We start from the raw sequence: 17639 nt of genomic DNA, 5'->3' as shown, positions 1-17639 counted from the left end.
ATGGGTCCCTGTGTGGGAGTGATCAGCAAAAGCTGCAAACAATTCCCTGGCAGCTGGTGAATACGGCAAGCAGTCCCGAGTCATGGTGGCGGTACCACAGGCTCTCTGTCTCCAAGCCCACAGTTCGGGACTGAGAAAGAAATGCAGCTTTCCAAGCTACGACCATCCTAAACGACAGGGCCAGTTTGCGAAATATAGCTCTCCAGGCTGTGACTCAGGTACTTGCTCAGGGTGATTCCCTCAGGAGACGGAAAGAGCAAAGAAGATCCCCTGCATTTCCATTTCCTGTTTTATAAGGGGCGCAGCTATACTCCCTTTCTGCTAACAGGGTAAAACAAAAGGTTTCTGATGTCAGTGTACGATGTTGGAAACTGCCACACGCCCCCAGGCCACGTCCCACGACGCTCATGGCTATGATGTAAAATGGTATGGAGTAAACAGCGCTGAAATCTCCACCCCCTTGTTTCTGTATCCAGGACAGAGGAGCGGATTGGTTCTGCTCCCCAAGTTTCATTCTTGCTGGTGAAAGGCCATGGATGTCAAATGAATAATTTTTGGCAGTGATAAGGAGAGAAAGACTGGGTCTGCCAAGCAGAGAGTCACAGTATGGTGGTTTTGGTTTGCTAATTTTAAATTATTTTACTGTGACATAGGATTAGGAGGAAGGCAAAACAGGCTTAACTTTAAATGGTACAAAGAGAAACTTTATTATTAGAAACCATAAGAAAAATAAACTTATAAAAAATCTTTAGACCTCTTTTCCTCCCCCCTCCTCTTCTATACTTATATTTTTTTACACTTAAAATGTACAGAAAACAATTTAGTCAGTTTACTATTTTTAAAATAGTGTTTTACTAATTTAGTTGGGAGAGGAGACTTCCCTCTTTAGTTTATGGAGTTTTTTTATATGAAACAGTTTTTCATGCCTTTCATGTTACAGTGATCTGAATCATTAAAAAAAACGGTATAATCATGGACAAAGACCCTCTAACTAATTAAAGTTAGAAAGTGGTATGTTTATTCACCGGCGGGCGGCACGGGAGTCACCTCTGAAAGGCGTGACCGCCCCGAACAAGGTTCTTTGCCATCTATTTATTCCCCAAGATCTTACATACAATACATATGCATAATCCCCGCACCTCCCATCCCCACCCCATATTTAAATCAGCCCATTAGTCCTTCACGCATGTGCAGTTCATCTCTTGAATTGGGTCGGTGGTCTCAAAATGGGTCAGTAGTCTTGAAGGATGAAGTCAGGAGAGTCTTCATCAGGTCTCTGTGACCCTCTGGCACGATCCAAGGCCCTATGCTTTATGATTAACGGTTTACTTATTTTACGTTTTTTTCTATAGGCAGGTTCATAATAGCAGATAATTTTACCTATTTAGCTCTAGCCTAAGCATCTAGTAATTATTAACCTACCATTTTTCTACCTAGCTTACATCTTGGTCATGGAAACTACGTCTACTTTTAGTAAAAATCTTAACTCTTTGAAACCATGATTCAGGTGGCCTACGGAGTCCAAGCCGCCTCAGAGGTGATTGGTACAGAAGCACAACTCCTCCTGGCACCCCAACTACCGGTGCTGGGGTGGATGTTCAGAGGAAAGGTTCCCTCCACCCACCATGCCACCAGTGCTACATGGAGCAAGTGGATTGCCCTCATCACACAGTGTGCCCTGATTGGAAAACTGAATTGCCCTGGGATTTTGGAAGTAATTACAAATTGGCCCAAAGGTGAAAGTTTTGATGTCACAGATGAGGAACAAGAACCAGTGACACGGGCTGGAGAAATTGGGCCATACAATCAACTGGCAGCAGAGGAAGCACGTTACACTCTATTCACTGACAGTTCCTGTCGCATTGTAGGGATGAATGGGAGGTGGAAAGCAGCTGTATGGAGCCCCACACGATGGGCAGCAGAGGCCACTGAAGGAGAGGGTGGATTCAGTCAACTTGCTGAACTCAAAGCGGTTCAGCTGGCCTTAGACATTGCAAAAAGAGAGAAGTGGCCAAAGCTTTATCTCTACACTGATTCATGGATGGTAGCCAATGCTTTGTGGGGATGGCTGGAGAGATGAAAGAGGCTAACTGGCAGCATAGAAGAAAGCCAATTTGGGCTGCTAAAGAGTGGAAAGACATCGCTACCTGGTTAGAAAAACTACCTGTGAAGTTTCGTCATGTAGATGCCCATGTCCCCAGAAGTAGAGCTAATGAAGAGGAGCAAAACAATAAGCAGGTAGATCAGGCTGCAAAGATAGGGGTGTAGAGGATAGACCTTGATTGGAAACACAAGGAAGAGCTGTTCCTAGCACGATTGGCCCATGATGCCTCAGGCCACCAGGGTAGAGATGCTACCTCTAAGTGGGCACGAGACCGAGGGGTGGATCTAACCATGGACAGTATTTCTCAGGTTATCCATGACTTTGAGACGTGTGCTGCCATTAAACAGGCCAAGCAGGTGAAGCCCCTATGGTATGGTGGGCTGTGGTCCAAGTACAAGTATGGGGAGGCCTGGCAGATTGATTACATCACACTGCCCCAGTCACACCAAGGCAAGCGCTACGTGCTCACCATGGTAGAAGCCACCACAGGATGCTTGGAAACTTACCCTGTGTCTCATGCTACAGCCTGTAACACCATCCTGGGCCGTGAAAAGCAGGTCCTTTGGAGGCATGGTACCCTCGAGAGGATTGAGTCAGAAAATGGGACTCATTTCAAGAATAGCCTTATCAACACCTGGGCTAGGGAACACGGCATTGAGTGAGTGTACCATATCCCCTACCATGCATCAGCTGCAGGGAAAGTGGAGAGGTACAATGGACTGTTAAAAACCACCTTGAAAGCATTGGGTGGGGGATCTTTCAAAAACTGGAAGCATCATTTTGCAAAGGCCACCTGGTTAGTTAAGACCCGAGGTTCCACCAATCGAGCAGGTCCTGCCCAGTCTGAGTCCCTGAATACTGTAGACAGAGATAAAGTCCCAGTGGCAAATGTCAGAGGTTTGTTAGGGAAGACAGTGTGGATCAATTCTGCCTCGAGTACAGAGAAACCCATTTGTGGGATTCTTTTTGCTCAAGGACCAGGTTGTACATGGTGGATAATGCAGAGAGATGGAACAACACGATGTGTACCTCAGGGAGATCTGATTGTGGGGTGAGGTTCATATGCGAATATCACTGTTTGCTGGATGTTACTGCTATTGTCTGTACATTAGATCACACAGACATGAGACAGTAGGAAATGTGTAAGTGTCGAAGGTGTGAGCAAGTGAGATGGAAGGAAATGTGTTTGAGTAAGTGAAAGATTGAAGTTTTTACATGGTGTTTAGTATGTTCACGATATGGAGATAAGGGGTGGAATGTCCTAGGGTGACATTATGGTGCTTGTATCTCAAATTGTGTGTTCTGTTTGTGCTTGGTATTATGTTCTGTGCTTTCAGGACTGACTCTGAAAGTGAAGGTTTGTTTTGTCTTGTTACAGCCGGCTCACCTCCCCCATGGTCTGTGTTTAGGAGAGGCTAGGTTTGCTTGCTTGCTCGCTTTTGCTCCTACTTTTTTTTGCTTTTGCCCTTGCTTTTGCTTATTAGTTAGTTCAGCTAGGCAGTCCAGTTTTTTCCCTGGACTGTTTTTTTTTTTCCTCTCCCTTTCCTGAATACCATCTGAACCTGTTCCGGATGGGGACCTGGGAAACACCAAGAAACATAGGGAATCTGCATTTTGTGATCTGTAGCAGTCATCCCCAGCACCGGAGACCGATAACTGGGAGACCACTCGCAAGAGAGACTTTCTGCGTTTGTCATCCTTTCAGAGGGTTGAAGGAGTTTTTTGTCATCTGGTGTTGGTTTTTTGTGCTGGGGAGTGTTTTGCTTGTTAAATAAACAGTTTTTTTTCCACTCCTCTCTGAGGAAATTCTTCCCCAACCCAGTGGTGGGGGGTGGAGTCGTGGGGGTTTGCTGTCTGGGGACTCCTTCTGGAGGTTTTCCCCCAAATTTGCCCTAAACCAGGACAAAGTTTTAGTATGATTCTAAGCTATTAAGCATCAAAGATATCACATAGAATTAGCCATGGGATGTTTGGCTGCAAGAAAAGCCTTAGTCAGACCTGGTTAGCTTGGGAATGACCCAATCACAGCCCTGTGAGGGCAAGTTGCCAGCTTTCCTTACTCCTAAACTTCCTCTTACTCGTCAACGATGGGCTATCTTTGAGTGGTGAGTTGAGATCTAGGGAGCCTAAGGAGAGATCTTTCTGGTGCTGGTTACAGGGATGTGAGCAGAGGACCACAGAAAAACATGCATCTCTGAGCAGATCCTTGTTGGACAAGGAGATCTGCAGGAAAGCTCAGACAACTTCACGTAATGATCATCCCTGTACCATTGCTATGAGGGATCATGTAGGATGCTCTGACTGGTGTGGCGCCTCTGTGACTAAAGGGTCCTTTAGTGAGAGAGAAGGATACATTGGTCACTGAGACTCGGTACTACTCTTGAACATGCTTTCTAATGCGTGTGCTAAACTGTATGATCATGGTGCATCTGATTTTCTCTGAAAGAATTAAAAGTGAAGAAGAAAATTTAAAGGGATACTACCTTTTTAGGAAATACACTGCAGCCAAAACAAGGTTCAAATGGGGACATGCAAGCCAGCAACAGGACTTAAGAAAGGGCTCAGTGACTTTTTTATGGCTTGAAGTCTTGAAGAGTGAAGGTCTTCGAAGTTGAAGGCTCCAGCTGCTGTGGGAGCTGTAGGGTTGCTGCAGCAGCAGTTTCTCCAGGTTCTTTGCAGATGGTCAGAAAGGATGGTCATAATAAACCTTGTTGGTCTTAGACTTGGGGATGCCTTCTCTAGTCTGCAAGGCTAAATTCATTATGACTCCAGCAACTTTTCTTGTCCATTTCATCTTCCACCAGAGAAACTCAAAATATTATTATCTCAGTAATTGTTGCTAAAATTAACTGTCATCTTTAAAGGCTTTTCATGCAAAGAACGAGGGACTTTTTTTTAAAGTCAATGAGTTATTTTTTTACGCCCATCTGACAAAGCTGCTGCTCAATGAGACATATCTCCACCCAGCCCTTGCCTTTGCCCATACTGCTCCTTCATGGCCCCTTCTTCATGGTGATTCACCAGAAGTGTCTGGAGCTCAGATGCTAAGATAGATTGAGATGGAAATAAAAGGAGTGATGTTTACAGGGCTTTTATTGCCATCCAGAGGAGTACAGTACTGCATAAATAAAATTATTTATGGTTATAACAGCTCTGTGGTCCATGAAAAATAAAAAATACTTTGCACTTACATAATACCTTTCATCTAGGAACCTCGGAGCTCTTTGCTCGTATTAACAAAGCCTCACCATGTTCATAGTAAGGTGATAAATAGACCATCCCCCTAATCAGATAAACATACCAAGTGAGAGCACCTTCAGTGGAGAAGAGTGCAAGACAGTAGCTTGAGTTACACGCAGATCTTACACTGTCTTGGCTTGGGCAAATAATTTAACATCCTTATAATCTCAGTTGTTTCCAGTAAGGTGGATGTTTCCCTTTTGTTCCTCAGGGATGGGATGTGTTTACTAGCTGTCACGATCCGCTATTAATGCAGAGCGGGGGTCGTGATGGTTCTTTTGATCTCAAAGGTGCAAACAGGCAAAATGCAGGGGACAAAATCAGTTTATTCAACAACAGAAAATCAGTTTAGTCAACAACAACAATGCATTTCATCAAATGCCAACAATTCAGTTACGGTAAAGGGGAGAGGTACAGGATAAGGAAAGGGGAAGGAAAGGAAGGGATGGGAGAATAGCTACCAACAGACGAGACGGGCGTCCTCGCGGGTCATCCGATAGACGAGTCCTCGTCCGTGGGGAGATCTCAGGGGTCTTCATCAGTGGAGAGATCTCAAAGGGTCTTTTCCAGAGGGTCGCTCTTTTATAGTCCTTCTCCAAAGCGAGTGGCCTCTAGCCAAAAGGTGGGAAGATTTATGGACCATTGTGTGGTGCTGCAGGACAGGTACGGACAATCAGTCCTCAGTTGATGCAACACAGTCTCTGGTTGGTGCCACGACAGCACGGTCCAGTGAACACAATACACCAGCACACAGTCATGGGCATCCACCTTGGCCCGGCCAGTAAACCATTGTTCGGAGTCAGTCTGGGTGGGGTCCTCAAGGTCTCCTTGCGACGGTCGGGAGGCAAAATCGAGGGGAACTTCGGACCGACCCTTACACCACCCCGTGACTCACGATCGTCGTCAAGAGCGCCCTTTTGTAGAGTTGTAGTGAAGTCTTCAGTTGTGGTGTCTTCAGGACTCGTCCCCGTTGGTAGCATATCCCAGAAAAAACAGAGACAGGAGAGTAGGAAAGAGATAAGGGACAGGATAAGGAAAAGGAGAAAAGGGAAAACAAAACAGATCAATTATGTTCAATTTTGTTGATTGCTAACGTCTTCAAACAATTTGTTCAGGATACCTGTAGCAGTAGGTGACCACCCAAATAGAGTATCCCACCACCTGTGTTCAGCATCTGCCTTTACTCTTTCTAAAACACGATGTATTTTTTCCACATTGTGATGAACAGCTATTAGAGTTTTCTGTCCGTTTTTCTTGATCCTCTCCAAAATTTCGATCAGATCTTGGTGGAGCAACAATTGCTTCACCAGAGAGAGGTTCATTCCAATTGGAGTGGGCAATAGATGGTGGATCAGTGTGTAATTTGACTGCAAAAGATGGTGAGAAGTAACTGGGGCTACATAGGAAAAATCACATCCTGAAATCCTAGTAAAGTTGCAGACACAAAAGTTTGAATGATTTTTAGTATTCAGTACCAAATTTTCTATAAAAACACTATCACAAGCGGTTCTAAAGCATGCACATCCATTGCCTATATATACTAATACAGTTTCAGGAATCTCATTTGGATGGATTTCAAAGTTACAAACATTCTGTTCTGTGTCCAAGCAGATATCTTGAGCTCTGATTGCATTACTTTCACAGATAAACCCTTGTTGTTCCCGGACAATGCAAGTTTCCAAATTGACAGTTTGCCACCTCCCACCGATTTGACGGGCCCATTCCCTATGCTCGAAAGGATAGAGAATGGCTCCATCATGGTTCAACCCTAGTGCAATGATGGGGAATATTGAATGCACTGAAGCATTACGAATCGTCAGTACAAAGGCTGTGGCAATGCTTGTGCTGGGATCATAGGTAAAATTTACTAAGTTCCACCAGGACTGGAATTCTTTTTCAAAATCAGTGGCACTGTCCCAGACTATTTTTCGGATTTCAGTGGGAAAAGTGCCTTCCTCACCTTCTCTTATAATTGAAGCAGCAACTGACTGCATCCACAACTGGGCCTGGATACAACTGAGAGCCAAAGAGATGTTATTTTGAGTAGCACCAAGTGCATCGATTATCAATTTGTGGTCATTTACGTTTACCTTTTCCCAACTTGGTAATATGTTTGATAACAACCATTGTTGGGCTCCCAAAGCTGTTAAGGCTGTTTGTAGGGGCCGTTGTAATTTGGTTACATCTCCAGCTGTGGTAGCCAATTTATTCATTAGTACTTCCGAATCGATGCTATTCAAAATTCCCAATCCTGTTCCCACAACACCGGTTATGTCTCTTGCCATTCGTTTTTTAGCAGGATTTCGTTTCCGCAGCCAGGTTGTCCATCCCTCAAAAGAAGTTTGCAGAAAGGGTGAACAAGCTGGTTGGACTTCTGAGACATTATTTTGCATCAATAATTTGATTTGTTTGAGAGACCATGCCGGATTAAACAATATTTGTTGTTGGCCAGTTTTTCTAATTACATAAGGTCCAAATTGAAAAATCGTAGGGCTTGGCACAACCGGTGGTTGGGTAGTAGGTGTTACAACATTAACATCAAGTTCTCCCCAGTATTTTGTATCATTTTTTCCACACATGATTTTATAGGAAAATTGTACAGCAGTTAGGTTTAGCCAACAGTCTTGATTTTGGGGCTTGCAATATAAAGTCCGGCCATGAGATCCTATGTCATAACTGTATGCAGGTTCAGTGAGGGATCCAGTTGCTAATTTACAAGTTATTGCGACATTATCACCTTGTGTCACCAAGAAAGGAGGGAAAACCTTGGTTTGTCATCCAACACTAAGGGGGGTGCTTCTTCATGTCCCTCGGTGTTCTTCTGTGAAAAGTAAACACAAACAGAGTCTGCCTCCAGGAGGCAGGAGATTAAAATGATGGAACTATCCAGTGTGTAGCGTGGACTGGAATTCTGTTAACTTCCCAATCATTTTGCTGCTGAAAAGGAAGCCACTCTGTACCTCCTTTAAACACAGCATAGGAGTCAGTGTAGATGTAAACAAGAGAGATATTCTGTACCTCAAGTTGGAAAACACTCCAAACAACTGTCAGCTCACCGGTCTGAGAGCTGCCTTCTCCCTCAGTAAAAATTTGTTCACCAGCAGAAGTGGGGAGGGCTACTGCCCTGTATTTCCCCACCTTTCCCTCTCGTTTGGCAGAAGCATAAGTGAACCAAGAATTTGCTGATTGTTCAGGGGAGAAAGGAGTGGCTACTTTACTTACCAAGGCAGGTTTGTCATGGCTATTTGCCAAGCTCTCAGTTTCTTGTATTGCCAGATTTTTTACAGCTCTTTCTATCACTAAGAAGATGTTACAGTAATGTTTTATCTGGGCATACCACTTCCCAACTGAGGATCTCTGGGCCACCCCGTCAGGGGGAGGGGTCTCAATAGTGACTGTGATGTGTTTTCTCCAGAACACTAATAATTCTAGATCCTGTTGGATATCTTTCCTGGATTCAGGCAATTTAATTTGATCCAGGGAGGTTAGAATATCAGGTGGAATACATGTCATACTTCCTTTCCACCAAATTCCCAAAAACTTCACCTCCTGAGAAGGTTTTTGAATTTTCTCTGAGGAAATTTGCAAATCAGGGTTTTCCAAATGAGAGATTATTTTTTGTTGGGTATCCCCCACTACTTTTATTTCATCCCCTCCCACCAGAATATCATCAATGTATTGATAGACAGCTGTATTGTCAGGTTTGGGCATCTTTTCTAATTCCTGGGCTAAAGTGTGGTGGGCCGAAGTGGGAGAATGTTCAGACCCTTGGGAAAGCCCAGTCCAGGTGAACTGCTTTGGCTCAACTCCCAGAGCCTGTGCAGCAGATTGATTTGGTGCATTGTTCAGAACTTGTGGAGAAGTTTGCTCTGGTACACTGCCCAGAACCTGTGGAGAAGGTTGCTCGGGGGGTGCATCACTGATATAATCATATTCTATTTTAATCACAGGTTTCAAGTTGGAGCAGCAGTGTTCCCCACAATTTTTCATCAAAATTGGGTCTTTTGGAGAGTACATTGGATTAATGTGAATAGCTTCCTTCTCCTGTGTTCCTTTTGGTGAATCAGCATGCTTTGAATTTTCGTCCCATTCTTCTCTTAAGGCAGCTTTTAACAAATTATTTTCATCTCGCAACAAATGGTTCTCATTCCTTTCTTGATCTAATTGTTTTTGCAAAATTTGAACAAGATTTTGTAGAGAGTCTATAATTGTTCTTTCCTCATTTCTGCGCTCAGAGCGAGTTTCTATAGCTGCCGTAAGACAAGCTCCTAAAACCGAGCAGAGTATGGTTTTATCTTTGCCCAGTTTGAACTTTGATTCATGTTGCAGAGAATATATTCTATCAATCACATTCTCCAGATTAAACCAATTATTGTTCGCCCATTCCTCCCCACCTTGGGACGGTCTGGCGCTATACTTAGCTAATAGAGCATAAAATGCAGTTTTATCGGTTACAGTGGAATTCTCAGTCATTTTGTGAAGGGATAAGTAAAAACCACAACAGGGAGGTCTATTGCTTAAGTTACCACACACAACGAAACAGCTTCCGCTGTGTGCCCCCCTTCGCTTCCCTGTGTGGGTGAAGAGACCAAACTACTTGGGAGGTACTCCTTAGTTACCAAAACACCAGGTTGTCTCTTCACTGCACCAAGTAGTCAAACATCATAAAAAACAACAAAACAACAACAACAACAGCAACAACAACAACAACAACAACAGTGTCCCGCCTTTTGCACCAGTAGATCTTTCGTGAAATTCTGACGACAGAACCCTCAAGCGAGTCTGGGGATGCTCCACACCAAGGTGTCTGCAGTCTGTGGGAAATCAGAAAAACCCCCCTTGCTTTCTAGACAGGCTCACCCATCCGAGGTGGCCAGCTAGGTGCGGCTGGAGTAAGACTTCCTTCCCCTGATACAGACTACAGACAACCTTGCATCCCTTCTGTCTGCCAGAAAATCCTGTCCGTGACTCCAATTTAATGTCACGATCCGCTATTAATGCAGAGCGGGGGTCGTGATGGTTCTTTTGATCTCAAAGGTGCAAACAGGCAAAATGCAGGGGACAAAATCAGTTTATTCAACAACAGAAAATCAGTTTAGTCAACAACAACAATGCATTTCATCAAATGCCAACAATTCAGTTACGGTAAAGGGGAGAGGTACAGGATAAGGAAAGGGGAAGGAAAGGAAGGGATGGGAGAATAGCTACCAACAGACGAGACGGGCGTCCTCGCAGGTCATCTGATAGACGAGTCCTCGTCCGTGGGGAGATCTCAGGGGTCTTCATCAGTGGAGAGATCTCAAAGGGTCTTTTCCAGAGGGTCGCTCTTTTATAGTCCTTCTCCAAAGCGAGTGGCCTCTAGCCAAAAGGTGGGAAGATTTATGGACCATTGTGTGGTGCTGCAGGACAGGTACGGACAATCAGTCCTCAGTTGATGCAACACAGTCTCTGGTTGGTGCCACGACAGCACGGTCCAGTGAACACAATACACCAGCACACAGTCATGGGCATCCACCTTGGCCCGGCCAGTAAACCATTGTTCGGAGTCAGTCTGGGTGGGGTCCTCAAGGTCTCCTTGCGACGGTCGGGAGGCAAAATCGAGGGGAACTTCGGACCGACCCTTACAACTAGCTCAAGGTGGGCAGGCTCATTGAGATGCTTGTGATGTGGTTGTTGACTTGCTAATGGTGTGGGAGCATAGCCCCAACAGATCTGCCAGTTGTAGCTCCTGTTGGCTTACTCTGATATCCTCAAAAGGCTGCTGAGCATCATCCCTTTACCGAAATTTGTACAGCTGGGTTTTAGCTAAATATACAAATGAAACAGCCTAGTGAAAGTGGGTGGTTTAGGTGCACCAGTGTCAGCAGTGTCATGTGTGAAGTGGGTGAATTCCCTCTCAGTGGTGTGTATTGGGATCCATCTGTCCGTGGCCCAACTATTTGCCCCATGTGGTTTCACCCATATAGAAATTGCAGATAACTTCATCTGTTCATTGCAACAGCCCTGAGAGGGTACAAGTCTGTGGATTTCCAGTCCTGCTTCAGTAGGGTCTGAGATGTTGTAAGGATGTTTGGATGACAATTGTTTCTTTTATCACACTCACTTGTAAGTGTACAGCTCTGTCTTACTCTGACCTCTTCCATATTCATGCCTCCTGTCTCTTGAAGCTGATCACTGCTTTTCCCTCTGTTTTACAGGGTTACCATTCGTTGCCTCATGAAACTGAAATCACTCACACCAAAAAACTGTTCAGAAGGAGGCGAAACGACCGGAGGTAGATTAAACCTCTTTAATGTTTTTTGGGTTTTTTTTTTAAATCTACTTTTCTTTGTTGCACATCTTCTCCCACTGTCTCATGGAGTGTCTTTGGACAATACTACTCTTTAGCAACTGCCAGCATTGGGTTAATGCATAAACCCTTATTTGAACACTAATGTCTTGAAAATACAGTCTGTCCATCCCCCTGGTTTGTCTGGGTTAGGTGCTATATTGCTCCAGGAATATCTTAAGGAGCTTCTCTTTATACTTATTCCAGCATAACCAGATCCTCCCAGTTATATTAGAAGAGGCAGATGATGGCAAGGTATTATCTGTAAAAGCTTTGAGTCCCTGGGACTTGTTCCCCTTTTTCTATTGAAAAGCAAAATTTGCTGACATTCAGGATTGCCTACAAAGCAGACATGGTTTGGTTGAGGGGGCTGCAGAGACCCTCAGATGCCTGTCTGCAAAATAGGCAGCTGAGTTCCTACAGCAATGGTGATTTCAACCCTTAATTTAATTGGGTCAATTGGATATTTAATTGTGTAAATTGCATATTTAATTATACAAGGGCATATAGAGTCCTTGATAGGCGTCCTGACTATGGTTAAATGTGAAAATAAGCAGGAAATAAGGGAGTTAGTTGTACATGCAGCTTTATTTCTGCCGATGTGTTCTGCTGTGGTTGAGACTACCATTTCTAAAACCAAGAGTTTGCAAGGTTAATGTGATTGAACAGGAGAAAAAGTGGCCAATATTTTCTCCTAGAATCAACTGAAATCTGTGTTTGAACTGTGATGCCTCACAGGGAGGATTTTCAGAGAAGTCCTACAAACACCTGTAATAGTAGTTGGAGTGTGTCCTCAAATCTTCCCATTGCTTCGCAACTCATGAAAAGACATGATGTAGCTAACTCTGTGCATGATTTGGTTTTCCTGAATTTTACCAAGCGACCAAAAAAACTGCTGAAAAGAGCTTGCTCAGGCACCCTAGAAAAATTCTTTTGTGGGCAGGGCAGTTATTCAGCAGCAAATTTAATTTCTCTCCTCTTTGGGGCTCCCTCCTTTTTTCTGTATGCAATTTAAAAGCCAATTTAGTCTTGTGATTTAGGAAAAAAAAAAGTATTGTTTCAGCTGGGTTGCAGCCTTGTGATCACTAAAACATGGTTAAAACTAAGCTGATGTCTGATTGTGTTGCAAGAGCAAACCAAATGGGCTTTCTCACAGTGCTGGGCTGAACTCTCCAAGAAATTGCAGTGGAGGTTAGAGGATTCTGCTCCCATCCCAGTTCACTGAGAGGATTTTCCTCTGCCATATGAAGAGTGCATTATGCGGGAGGACAGGATACCTTCTGCCTGAACTCCCATTGCCCAAAACTGGGCTGGACAAGAGACATGGAACTGCCAGTTGGTTCTTCCCTCCCATCCAAAAAGCCAGCCAGTTGGAGGGATCACACTAGATGTGTATTTCCATTGCCATGGTTGTTGCTATTGCTATTTCTTTTTCTTTTTGGTCCCTTTACATCAACCATCAGCAGATAGAAGCATTCACCCCCCCCCCCCCCCCCCCCCCCAGGCATCCCTGCATCCTGCACAGATGGCAAGGAGAGAGAGCAAAATAAACTGCCTTGGGCTGGGGTTGGAAGATGGAGGGGTGAGATGCATCCCAAACTTAGTAGTCCTGGGATAATATCCCAGGAGGAGAGACAAAAGCCTTAAAACTCAATTGATACAGCATCATTTGGGGGAGTAGACATGGGATTGTTTCAGCCCTAATCAATCACAAATGAAATAAAATGGAAAGAGCACAGGGTATGCAGTCTTGCCTAAGTCTTTATCAGTGCTGTCAAAACTTAGACAGAAAAACAATTTTAATTTAAAAAAGGAAAGAAGCCCAGGTAGAGGAAGCTGGAGTGAAGCAACAGTCTCTTAAATAATTAAGCAGAAAAGTCATGGTCCCATCCCGTAGACTTTGGGTGGGGATCTCAGCAACCCTCCTCTCCCCATGCCATGTGGTTTGACCCAAGAGGTTTTCAAGGTCCCCTTGTCTCTGTGGTGCATTTGGGACTAGGAGGGGGCCACATCTTGGGCCAGTGAAGCACCTTTTGTTTCTCATGCAAAATGATGCTGATGTCCAGCTGTGCTATAAATAGTTCTTGCCTCTGCTTCCTGTCCATCACCTTTCCTTGGGAAATGCTATCAGTGCATCACAGTGGAGCACAGCTCACCTACCTGAGGTCTCTGTCATGTACCTTTCACTCCCTTGGGGAGAAGCAACCCTATGGGTGTGCAACCATAGCTCTCTCCTTGCATAGAGGATATGATTTCATGTTCTATGAGTCATTTTTCTATGGGATGCACGCTTCATTTGTTGCATAAGATAGACATGAAGAGCGAATTAGAGGTGTTATTAAAACAGTCTTCAACTTTCCGAGTTAAGGACCACTGTGGGTCTGTTGGACACATTTTTGGTAACAGTGATCAGCATCAGATGGTGGAAGGTTTGGTTCCACAGGGTGTTGTAAAAACCTACATGAGGTGGTGAGGTCCCTACTGCAAAGAGATTATAATCAGGGCAGGAGATCAGGGAGACATGACCCTTCCTACCTCACCCAGCAGAAATCCTGCACCCAGTGTTTTCTCTGTTGGCTTAGACACATTAGGTGTAATTGTCACCTCCTGATGAGGGTGATGGAGGGCATCACCATTTGATGAGATTATTGAAGGAAAACAGGGGAGGCAAATTTTTCATAGATGTCCATGTGAGCAAGTGTTAAACATCAATGAGGGTTTTATTGTGCCAAATGCTATTCCACTGTTTGCTGCTGTACAAGATACATCCTATGAAGATATCACCAAGGGCAACTTGATTTGACATCCCATAGGCAACTACTCTAGGGAAGGAGGGAGTTTTCCTGGGCAGTGGCAGGACCTCTCCTGCAAGAAAAAAATATTCTGGGAAATGGGGCACAACAGACCCATTTCTCAAGTCATCTCCTCAGATCGTTCCCAACCCAATGCCTCTCTGATAGCAGACCACAAGTTGTGCTCTAATGCTGTCTCCTTGGGCAGGTGGGCTCCGAGTTTGATCCTTTGTTTTTCAAAAAGTTCCCAAAACCACGGTTTCTTAAGTATATATTGAAGCCTTGCAAGTCAACTTGGTGCTGCACAGGGTTTCTCCAGATCCCATGGCATCCTGGTATGATGTGTTTTGGGATGGAAGGCTTGGCTGGGCAAACCCCATGGACTAAAAAATGTGTGAACAGAGATTTACACCAGCCTTGTATGAGTGATAAGAAATCTTGTTCAGTTTAGATAGACTTTGCAAAAAATATATGGAGTTGCAACAGGTTAAGACAGGTGAGTTTGTACTTACTTCTTGGTCTTCTAGTTAACAGAGTACTGAAATGGCTCTGTGTCACCTATGGAAGGGGACAGTTTTGCTGAAGAGAAGGAAAAGATTGCTGGGGAAGTCTTAAAAAGTTTGTGCCATCATAATCACATTGATTCAATCACATCTTGCTGGATTCAAAAGTCAAATCAAGCTGAACACTCTAAACGAAATCCTTGTGTGGGTAGATGCTGGCTGGTATTTGTAAGAGACGGCCAGGAGTTTCCCTCATTTTGCCTCAAGACTGTCGCAAGGACAGAGACTAAGACCCTGAGGACCCCCACTCGCTTCAGACAGGAGTTCTGGCCTGGTCAGCTTTGGACAGGAGTCAAGGTGGATGCCTGCCAAGTAATCGTGCAGGTGCTTGCTGTGCTGTCATGGTGCACTGCTCGTGGGTTCTGTACACCTGCTTCTCTGAGCAACGGGTCTCTCTCCTCACAATAGTCCATAAATCTCCTCACCTTTTGGCCATATGCCACTCGCTTTGGAAAAGGACTATAAAAAGGTGACTGGAAAAAATTTTGAGATCTCCCCACGGAAGGAAGACGTGTCTATTAGCAGAGGACCACGAGGACGTTGTCCCATCTGTTGGTAGCTATTCCCCCAACCCCTCTTTCTCTTTCTCTTTCTCTTTCTCTTTCTCTTTCTCTTTCTCTTTCTCTTTCTCTTTCTCTTTCTCTCTCTTTCTCTCTTTACTTTGTTTCCTTTACCTCTATTGCATCACTGTGTTGTTAGCACTCAATAAAAGTGCACTGCTTTGAGTAAACTGAAGTCCCTTTGCTGTGTGTCTTTTGCACCCCGAGATCAAACGAACCATCACGACCCCTGCCTGTTTTGGCGGATCGTGACATTTTAAATTGGCGTCACAGACAGGATTTCTGACAGACAGAAAGGGATGCAAGGTTGTGTGTAGTCTGTAGTAGGGGAAGGACGGGTTGCTTCAGCTGCACCTAGCTGGCCACCTCGAAAGGGTTGAGCTTGTCTAGAAAGCAAGGGGGGCAATTTTGGATTTCCCGCAACTGCACACGCCTAGGTGTAAAGCATCCCCACACTTATTTGATGGCTCTGTCTTCAGAAATTCACAAAAGATCTCTTGGTGCAAAAGGCGGGACTGTTTTGTTGTTTGTGTGAATTTTGACTGTTTGGTTTAGTGAAGAGACAACCAGAGATTTACACTGAAAAAGTACCTCCCAAGCAGCTTCTATCTCTTCACTCACATAGGGAAGTGAAGGGGAAACACAGCGAAAGCTCTCTCTGTGTGTGTAACTTAAGTAATATATCTCCTTGTAGTGGTTTTCACTTATCCCTTCATAAAATGACTGAAAATCCCTGTGCAACAGATAAAGCTGCATTTTACGCTCTATTAGCTAAATATAATGCCAAACTGTCTCAAGGAGGGGAGGAAGTGGGCGCACAGTAACTGGTTTAATTTCGAAAATGTGATTGATAGGATATATTCTTTGCAACATGAAACAAAATTTAAACTGGGCAAAAATAAAACTATACTCTGCTCAGTTTTGGGAGCTTGTCTTACAGCAGCTATAGAAACTTGCTTCAAGCAAGGAAGTGAAGAAAGAGTAATTATAGACTTCCTACAAAACCTTGTTGAAATTTTGCAAAAACAATTAGATGAAGAAAGGAATGAGAACCATTTGTTACAAACTGCCCTAAGAGAGGAGCGTGCCAAAAATTCAAAGCATGCTGACTCACCAAAAGAAACAGAGGAGAAGGAAACTGTTCGCATTAATCAAATATACCCTCAAAAAGAACTAACTCTGATGAAAAATTGTGGGGAACACTGCTGCCCTAGCTTGAGACCTGTGATTAAAACAGAATGCAATTATATCAATGATGAGGATTATGACTCACACATAACCATTAAAGAAATCCTGTACACTGCTACTGAATTATCTAAGCTGAAAAAGGAGTATGGACGCCTCCCTAACTAGTCAGAGACAGAATACGTATTTCGAGTGTCTCTCACTGGGGGAGATCAGATTCAATTATCAGAACTCCTGTCTGAAGTGAGTGGGGGTCCTCGGGGTCTTAGTCTCTGTCCTTGTGACGGTCGTGAGGCAAAATGAGGGGAACTCCGGACCATCTCTTACAGTATCTCACAAGGCTTTTAGTGGTCAATCTATGGGCAAGGACAGGAGAGGATGACAGAGGGAATCACAGCCTCGTGTCTTGGGGAGGATGGAGTATCAATGATTGAGAGAGAGACGGGGACTACTGATTCGTGATCAGAATCCGAATTTTACTGTGAGCAACATATGCTTATATACCATTTTCAGGAAGGCTAGTAATTTTTTACTACATTCATTGGGTTAAACATTACACAGACAAACTTTACATTTCTTCTTAGTTAAATCTTCTTTCCTGTCGGCCAGTCTTGATCCAATCTTCTTGTAATCTTCAAAGCTCTGTTTGCTCTTGCCAAGGCATCTTGGTTATCAAACTGCATATGCTAATTAAATCTACAGTACTATCAGTCTCTACGATGAGAGTGAGACAGGGACACTGGATGGTGATCAGAATCCTACTTTACTGAGCACTACATGTGCTTATATATCATTTCAGGAAAGCTAGTAATATTTTACTACAATCATCTGGTTAAGCATCACACAGACAAACTTTACATTTCTACT

The 17639-nt window shown here is 44.1% G+C and overlaps 1 protein-coding gene across 8 annotated transcripts in view; it reads left to right on the top strand.

Annotated features, from left to right (window-relative positions):
• Positions 1–17639, top strand: part of LOC148220342 (CBP80/20-dependent translation initiation factor-like) — a 359880-nt gene that overhangs the window by 203263 nt on the left and 138978 nt on the right. For all 8 annotated transcript variants that reach the window (XM_088155618.1, XM_088155619.1, XM_088155616.1 and 5 more), the window contains one exon: positions 11542–11618. In XM_088155618.1, the coding sequence (XP_088011744.1) occupies positions 11542–11618 (77 nt within the window). The remainder of the gene's footprint in view (positions 1–11541; positions 11619–17639) is intronic.

Source organism: Sturnus vulgaris, chromosome W (genome assembly GCF_052056855.1).
Source record: "Sturnus vulgaris isolate bStuVul1 chromosome W, bStuVul1.hap1, whole genome shotgun sequence".
In the NCBI taxonomy this organism is placed as follows: domain Eukaryota; kingdom Metazoa; phylum Chordata; class Aves; order Passeriformes; family Sturnidae; genus Sturnus; species Sturnus vulgaris.
Note: the sequence above shows the minus strand (reverse complement) of the source record. Positions and strands in the feature narration are given on the sequence as shown.